General features: G+C 40.4%; 1 protein-coding gene across 1 annotated transcript; it reads right to left on the bottom strand.

The window, feature by feature from the left end:
- Positions 1-5,243: 5,243 nt before the first annotated feature.
- Positions 5,244-6,680, bottom strand: LOC149167793 (uncharacterized). The gene is made up of 2 exons (XM_089430595.1): positions 5,944-6,680; positions 5,244-5,379 (listed from the first exon to the last, which is right to left on the bottom strand). Exons 1-2 carry the CDS (start codon positions 6,678-6,680, stop codon positions 5,244-5,246), a joined length of 873 nt encoding a protein of 290 aa, XP_089286721.1.
- Between the last annotated feature and the right edge of the window lie 1,744 nt (positions 6,681-8,424).

Here is an 8,424-nt window from a genome sequence, read left to right as displayed (position 1 = left end):
CCTCATTCTGAGGAGTCTGCATGACTGGAGGAGTGCTCATGGTAGTCTCTGGTTTTTCTGGTACCTGCAGAAAAGAGTTGTCATCAAGCTGCTTTTCTAAATCAATAAGAGCATTCTCAATATCTACTCTGGTGTTGTCTTGGTCTGTTAGGGTACCTTCCACCCATTCTGTTTGATTTGCATAAGCTTCTATCTCAGGTATGGGATGGTGAATGAAAGGTCCTAGCTTGACCTTTTGTCTCTTCTTTGTGATGAATTCCAAAGGATCATATCTCCAGACAAAACTTCTTTGGAACTTCATCCTTTGTAATATTAAGTCTGCCTCTTGGCTAGCCTCTCTAGAGTTGCATATGAAGGGGCCTAGTTGGTATTTTATTTTGAAATTGGCCTTCTTCTTGGCATTGACAAAGTTTATTTCATCTGCATTTATAATTTGCCTATAGTATTCTAATGCAAACAACCTCATTGGGAGGTACCTTGGTAGCTTGTATGGTGCCATAATGCAACCATAAATCCTGATTTTTGTATGGTTCTGGTAAAGGTATCATTCACCAACTTTGGTTTGTTTAGATAATTGGAGGACTCTCTTTATTTCTGGACTGATTCTTGGAGGAGGGCTTCCAGTCAAAATTGTCATGATTGGGTGTACAAATAAATCAATAAAATCAGAGTAAGAGTATGGAGACTGGTACTGGTGGATCAATGGGGTCCAAAAAATGACTGACCTTGGTCGACCCTTGGTGTCCAGTTTTTGGAGGGTGAACGAGAACTTATCAAACTGATAATATAAGAACATATGGTATAACACTAAAGAGTATTTGAAGACCATTTCATTTCCCATTCTTATGAACTGCTCATGCATCATGTCAGCTATTAATGTGGCAAAGTCATAAATGGTCGCAGGAGGTTGTCCTGGGGTATAGATGGACATGAAAGCCAATATAATTTCATCAATATACTCACTTGTGGAGTAACCTAAAACATAAGATATCATGGTGACAATATTTTGGCCCCAAGGGGAAAATATAGTTGCTACATATGGAGGGGGGTTGTTAGGGATGTGATTTTCTTCTATGATGAAGGTTTGGTTTAATTGGGCCAATCTTGCGTAATTGAGTTTGGGATATAAGTCTAGCAGGTCTCCGATTGAGAGGGGAGTTAGGTTTGGCCCCGGTTGGAGCTGCAACATCTCATTGATGGACCCAGGAGTGATGGTGAAAAGGACTTTTTGATCATGAGACATAATGGTTCTGTGACTGGGGACATAGCACATATGCACAATTTCGGGAAAGATGTGGACTTGGGGGAACTGGTACTTGGGAAAATTTGATTCCCAAAGGCAATTTCATTAGCAAGGTTCAAGAACCTGTCCCTACTTTGGCAATGCACTTTGAGCAGGAGCTCTATGACAGTGGTATCTTTTATCTGGAAGTCTCTGTTAGCCAGGGGAAGGTGGTCTAGGTCTAAATGAGGTGTCGTGATGGGTCTCACATCCATAGCAATTGGGGCAGCCATTCTCAGTTCTTGTGGATTTGAGTAATGGGGGAGGGTAATTTGCAGTATTTAGGGCAACGATGTTCAGCAAGGTGTGCAGTTTTTAATTAATTTTTGACTTAACTAAAACACTCAGCAACTGGTTACTTTCGAAATTGACAGGGTATTTGGTGAATTCTGGTTTAAATACCTGGAACTGGGGTGAATTGGCTCTGAGCGGGATGGCTGACGACTGCAAGTGGTCAAATGGCTTTGTATAAGCTGCAAGGCTGACTGGGTTGTCTACGATGTCTTTTGAGTGAAATTGTACATAGGTTGGTGGCTTCGATGTTTGCAGGTGTCGTGCATGCGTACAGAGGCTTGCAGATGAAATGTCAGTGAAAACAAACAATTTGGGGTTTTTTGGCTTTTATACGTAAAAAGTTAGTTTTGGTGGGTATGGGGTGAATAGTGGTTGATTTGTCACATAGCAGGAGGGCGGTAAATGGTTTATATCACACTGCTTTTGGGCGCTTGGTGGTATTCGGGAGGGGCCGCCCAATTCCATTCATCGGATGACACGTAGCACCAGGGGCTGGGGGAGAAACCACTTTATCGGGTGGGTAAAAGACGAATGTCGGGTTGGCCCGATATGGACAAGGGTTGTCAGATGAAGAGGGGGATGATTGCATGATGATTAGGCAGGGAAGCTGCACGGAGGCTAGTGGAGGGCCCGACGGGCACTTAACTACGACGGTATGAGATTAATTTAGAGTTTAATCTCTTCGAGGTGCTTTAATGTGAGATTAAGGACTAAGGCGGGGTTATTTATTTTTGCGGGATAAGGGTAGTAATATAGTTTATAATTAAACTAAGGGGTAGGGCTAATTTATACACGAGAATTAAATATATACGAAAATTGGGTTTTTCGGGGATTTTGTATATATTAATAAAAGTTAGTAATTAATATGAAAAATGGGCGGAAAAGGGAAAAACACTAAGTACAATGCTTTTTTTGTGAATTACATGTTTTTCACATATTTACATTAATACTTAGGGTAAAGCATTTTTGTGGGTTTATGGTATGAAAGTGCTTTATATGGGGAAAAGTGCTTTTCCTAGGCAAAAAGTGTTTTACCCTTAGGAACATGAGTTTTATTAGGAAAATGAATGAATTGATGGGGGGGGTGAATTTTATGAGGGAAATCTAGTATTTGATATCCATAAGTCATTGAGCCGAGGGTCCAGTCCCTCCAAAAGTCAGAGAAATGCTCTGAGCCTCTTTGACTTAAAGGTTTTAAATACTTAGAACTTCATTATGGGAAATTAGTTAAGTACAGGGGTGAAATGAATGGGGGAAGTTAATTAATTGACTTTGAAATCCATTTACATGCTTGATTGTCCATTCATATTTGGAGCATATGATGAAAAATGATAAATATGCTTTTTGTCTAATCAATCATCATACTTCTGCAACCTTTCTTTTACTTACCCATCTACTTATCCTACCTTTTTTTCTTCACTTTAATAGGGTGAATTTAAGCTAGAAAACCCTTATCAATCTTTTATTTTCTTTACAAAATAAACTATGTAATTCTAACCTTATCACATCCAAGGGCTCAGTTTAAACTGATGAGCTCCTTTTATTTACTCTACCTATCTAATTATCTGCCAAGATTACATTGTTTGGTCAAATTTTATTCTCTATCTATAAACAATAAAATTCAAACATGAAATAGCCAAGTTTAAACATTTTGACTATCATGGACTGTGGCATGAGTTACAAGCTCCACACAATCATTTATTATATATAAAGGTAAATAGTAGTGGCATTTTGACTTGCACACTTTCATGGTCTCTTTTTGTCTTTTTTGGGGCTCATATATTTTCATCTTTTCTGACCTTTTCATTCTTTTTTTCCTTTGAATATCCTTTTAGGACATGCCCTCTTTACATTTTTTAATTTTTTATAATAGGGAAAACATTTGCAGAAAGCAAAGGTATGTACAATATTACAAGGCTTAATCTTAGTAACTCAAAATTATGACTCCTATTGGTATAGGAACCTAACAGTTGTTACACATCGGGTGCTGTTACACCTCGCGTGGGTCTGTCGTTACACCAACAGTGTTGTCTTCAATTATGCCGCATCACCCAAACCATCATTTTCTCAATACTATTGCATCGAAGATGGAAATGTGGGTACTATTCCACATAACAGTTGTCGGCAGTAGATTGTTTATTTTTGAGGCAACAAGACTCAAGCAGTTGTAACTAATGTATATTTATTTAGCAGTAGGTTGCAACTTCTTTATTTTTGGGATCAGCATGAGAATCAGATATTCTCATGGCTGATCTGTTTCCTATTTTTTGGGATGTAATAGTTATAAAAGACTCGGCTTTTTATGTATCGAGATATAGATAGAAGAGTATTGTTACTATGTTCCTGTAACTCCTAAACTTATTTTAATATCAATTGGAACAGTGATGCTGTTATTTATTCTCAATTGATCCGTTAATCACTTTTTGTGTCTTCATGCGCCCTGCTGAGGAGGAAGGGCCCTCCTCTTTGGCAGGGATTGCAGCGATTAGGTAGTGTACATTTCAGTTCAGTTTATTGATTTATAGTTTCTCGTTGTTACTACACATATCGTGGATTGCATTTATTGTTGTTTCTATTTATCTTATGTTGTTACATAGAGTTAAACAACTAAGGAATAGTAGCCAGCTGGAATAGATGTTAGCTCTAGGTGTGGCGCACCTTTATTTCAATAGTTGTGAAGTGCGATTTGATTCTGTAGATGGTTTTTATATATCTGCATACATGATTGATTTAGTAAATTAGATCAGCGACACCTTTTACAGTTTTTCTGCAATATCTTATGCTTGGCTGAAGTGTATCGGCACAGATAGTGCGAACTCCATTGAAACAACAAGACCTACCTTGGGCTGACAATTAATCTTTCAGTCTGAGTCAATTAAGGTTGATAAAACAGCACTACAATGATGTACCGTTGTGATTTAACGATTGGAGGAGCCGGTTCGTTGTCATGGGAACGGGTAAAAATTAATCGACCAATGGCTTGATGATAAGGTGGTGGAAGGACAGGTGGCAGTAATTTATTGGGGTTGAGTGGGGTCGAGGATTGATGTGGCTTAGCATCGGAGCAAGGCAAGGATGGGAGACCACCTGGCAGAAGGGGAATGGACGAGAGAGGGAGGAAGCCAACGGTCGCAAGGGTAAATGGGATGTAGAGGAAAAGGTGGTTTTCGAGGGGGGGGAGGGATATTTTGTGGTATTAGGCAGGGGTTACGAAGCACCTGAGAAGCCGCCACGTCACCCAACATGGTAAAGCTCTTTCCGCCTTTTCAGACTCCCTCCTCGTGATAAAATGTCAGAGAGGTTCGAGGGGCCGAATATGATTCCCCATCGTTGATTTGGGCGAGGTGAAATCTTCACCATTCAATTATGCGTCGATGTTATTCGCTACATGACAAAGGGGTCTTGTCATTTACTTTTTTTCCCCATAAGGAAAAATCGTAATTTCATTAAGAAAGGCAATTACATTCTATAGATGTTGGTGCATATGCAATTCATAAACATATCATGATTAAACAAAATTGTCGCCATTGATCCACGCAGTGGGTAGCAATAAAATAACAGAAGCCAAATCAAATATCCTACTGATATCCAAGCTGTTCAGTGTCAATATATACATACAAAATTGGTATGTGCCTGATCTATGCAAAACCAAATACAATAATATATATTAAACATTTAGGTCCATGAATGGCTGATGGAAGTACTGGTAGAAAGTATCACCATGGCGCTCTCTAATCAACCAGATGTCGTTCTCCCCGATCGCAACCTCTTTGGATAAGTTGTCAGCAGCCCTGTTCTGCTCCCTGTAAATGTGTGAGCATGTAAAAGAATCAAAAGACGTAATCATTCTCAAAGTTTCATCCAAGATATGAATCAATGCAAAAGTAGAACATCTGGTTTCTCTGTTCAGCCAGTCACAAATAATTTTTTAGTCTCCAAATAATTGTAGATCTCTGCAGTTTTTTTCCAAGGTGAATTGAATGATATGTTTGGCGGCAAGGAGCTCAGCAAAATTGTTAGAGCCTCTTCGGAAGCCTATGAGCATACTAAAGGTATGTTGATGGTTTAAATGAAGAATGGCGCCCCCCCCCACATCCTTGCTCTTGTGTTGCACCATCAAAGTAAGCCTAAGGTTTATTGTGGTCGATTTGAATAGGGGTGGGGTTACGGGAGCTGCGGGGGGGGGGGGGGGGGGGGGGGTCATCCAGAATAAGAGAATAATCGGCCATGACATTGGCTACCAAAACAGCCCAATTCGACATTGTGTCATGAAAGATTAGACGTTTTTGGCAATCAAGATAGTCCAACAAATCAGAAGGGGGAGGTTTCTGAGCTTAGGCGATGCTGAAGTGTTGAACCAGGATTACCAGGCCTCAAGAATGGTATTGCCAGCCCAAATTGCAGAGGGGGCGATGGGGGGAATTATAAGATTCCACACATTAATAACAGCAGTACATTCCAGAAACAGGTGGGAAGTAGATTCATTCTCCTGCTTACATATGCTGCACCAATGGGGACCATATTGTGCTTGTTTGAGGAGGTTATAACCATTTGGGATTTTCTTCTGAAGGATAGTCCACATTAAAAGCCTTATTCTGAGAGGAGCTTTAAGCTTCCAAAGATGTCTCCACCAGTCGGCAAGTATCAAAGGTTTCCTAGGTGCTGACAGTATCAAATATCCTTCTTTTGGCGAGTACCATCCATTATTTGATAGAGCCCATATAATCTCATCGTCACCATAAAGGATATGAATGTGAGCATCTGTGAGAGCCTGAGTGTAGTCCTCCCAAAGCTGAGTCCAAACAGGTGGAATGTTTAAATGCAAAGCAGTTTTCCATGCTTGTTGGAGGAAAGAGGTGTTCTCAATGTCTGCAATTTGTGCAATATAAGAAATGTTATGTAGTTGGAGGTACTGTATGAGATCCATAGGAAGACGGTGCATATTCCCACATCCCACCCATGGATCGAGACCGATTCGAACAATGTTCCCAGAACGTATTCGCCAAGTGATGCCCTCTCTGATGGGGTTCAAAGCTTTTAGGACGACCTTCCAGATGATAGAGATGCCCGAGGTGTTTAGGTGAGGTCTTCTAATCCAGTCCATAGTGTGCATTGGCGCAATATATTTGGCATATGTAACTCTTGTCCAGAGGTTGTCTGTTGAAACTAATTGCCAACCGAGTTTGGCAGCAAGTGCAGATGAGAAGTCTTCTAGCTTTTTTAGACCCGAGCCCCCCTATTGTTTTGGTAGGTTCAGGGCCTCCCACCTGACCCAAGCAAAATTGTTGCCCTATTTGTTCCCTTGCCAAAGAAATCTACAGAAGAGGGATTGTATTTTAGTGAGTATGCCTCTGAGTATCCAAGCCAGGGACATCCAATATATAAGAGTGTCCTCCAGGATGCTTTTGATTGGAGTGAGATGTCCTGCTTGCGAGAGGTATTTGAGGTACCAAGTATTAAGTCTTTTCTCCATCTTGGAGATGAGCCAAGTCCAGTCAACGATTTTATAGCCTAGTGGCTTCAACTTGTAACCTAGATATTCTAAGCCATCAGATAGTTGCAGCTGACTGAAATGGAAGTGTTGCAGGGCAAAGAAGATCTCATGTGGAGTACATTCGGCTGTTGTCAAAGTGGACTTTCTGTCATTTATGATCATACCTGTTGCCTCTTGAAAAAGGGAGAAATTGGCTTTGATGATACTAATGTCCCCAATGTTGCCATTAATAAATACAAGTATATCATCGACAAAGAGGAGGTGGGTCAGGATGCATCCACCTGTTATCTTTATGCCTTTTAATCTGCCCCTTCAATGATCCTCTTTGATGAGATTACTGAGTCCTTCCATAACTAGCAGGAAGAGCAAAGGCGAGAGAGGACATCCCTGTCTCAGACCCCTTTCAGAAGTAAAGAATGGAGAGGCACTACCATTCACTAGGATGCTGAAAGGGATATTAGTAATGCAACTCATGATCCATTTGATAAATAAGTAAGGAAAACCTAAATAAGTTAACAGCATTCTAATATAAAGCCAGTTTACCCTGTCTAAAGCTTTTGATAAATCGGCCTTCAGTATCATACCTTTGCCACGCCTCGAGTGAAGAGTATGTATAACTTCCTGAGCAATACCCACAGCTGATCTATCTGTCCTTTAGGAAGGTGAATTGTTTCGGCAAAATATGATTAGAAAGTATAGGTTTCATCCTATTTGCTATGATCTTAGCGATGATCTTATATATACAGTTGCAAAGGGATATGGGGTGAAAATCCTCAAAGGAGTCTGGATTATCAGTCTTCGGGATGAGCGCAATGAAAGTGGAGGTAATTGAGGTTTCAAGGTACCCTTTGGTTCTTGAGTCCTCAACAATTCTAAGCAGGTCTTCAACAATGATGTCAAAGAAAGCCAAGTAGAATTCTATCGACCAACCATTAGGTATTGGAATTTTATCCTTTTTGAACCACTTTAAAGTGGTTTCCAATTCCTCCAGAGTAACAACCTTTATTAAATCCTCACCCTCCTCAGGATCCACATATCTAGGGAAGAGTTGTGTTACCCTAATGATTTCTGCCATGTTGATGTCCCTGGAAGCAGTGTATGTGCCCTTGAAATGAGAGGATGCTAATTCAGCAAGTTGAGGGAAGGTATTAACAATCTGCCCCTGCTCATCCTGTAGCTGCCATATGGTGTTAGTCACCTTTCTTCCATTGGCGTACTTGTGATAAAATTTTGTGTTTTCATCCCCTTTATGCATCCATATGGCTCTGCTTCTAAGGCACCAGGTTTCTTCCTTATCTTTAAGGATTTTAGCTCTAGAAGCGTAATGAGAAACCATCCTTTCCTTGTGTTCCTC

The sequence above is a fragment of the Pinus tabuliformis genome, chromosome 5_1 (genome assembly GCF_031772625.1).
Source record: "Pinus tabuliformis cultivar Carrire ecotype Pingquan chromosome 5_1, CPIR1, whole genome shotgun sequence".
Lineage (NCBI taxonomy): Eukaryota > Viridiplantae > Streptophyta > Pinopsida > Pinales > Pinaceae > Pinus > Pinus tabuliformis.
Note: the sequence above shows the minus strand (reverse complement) of the source record. Positions and strands in the feature narration are given on the sequence as shown.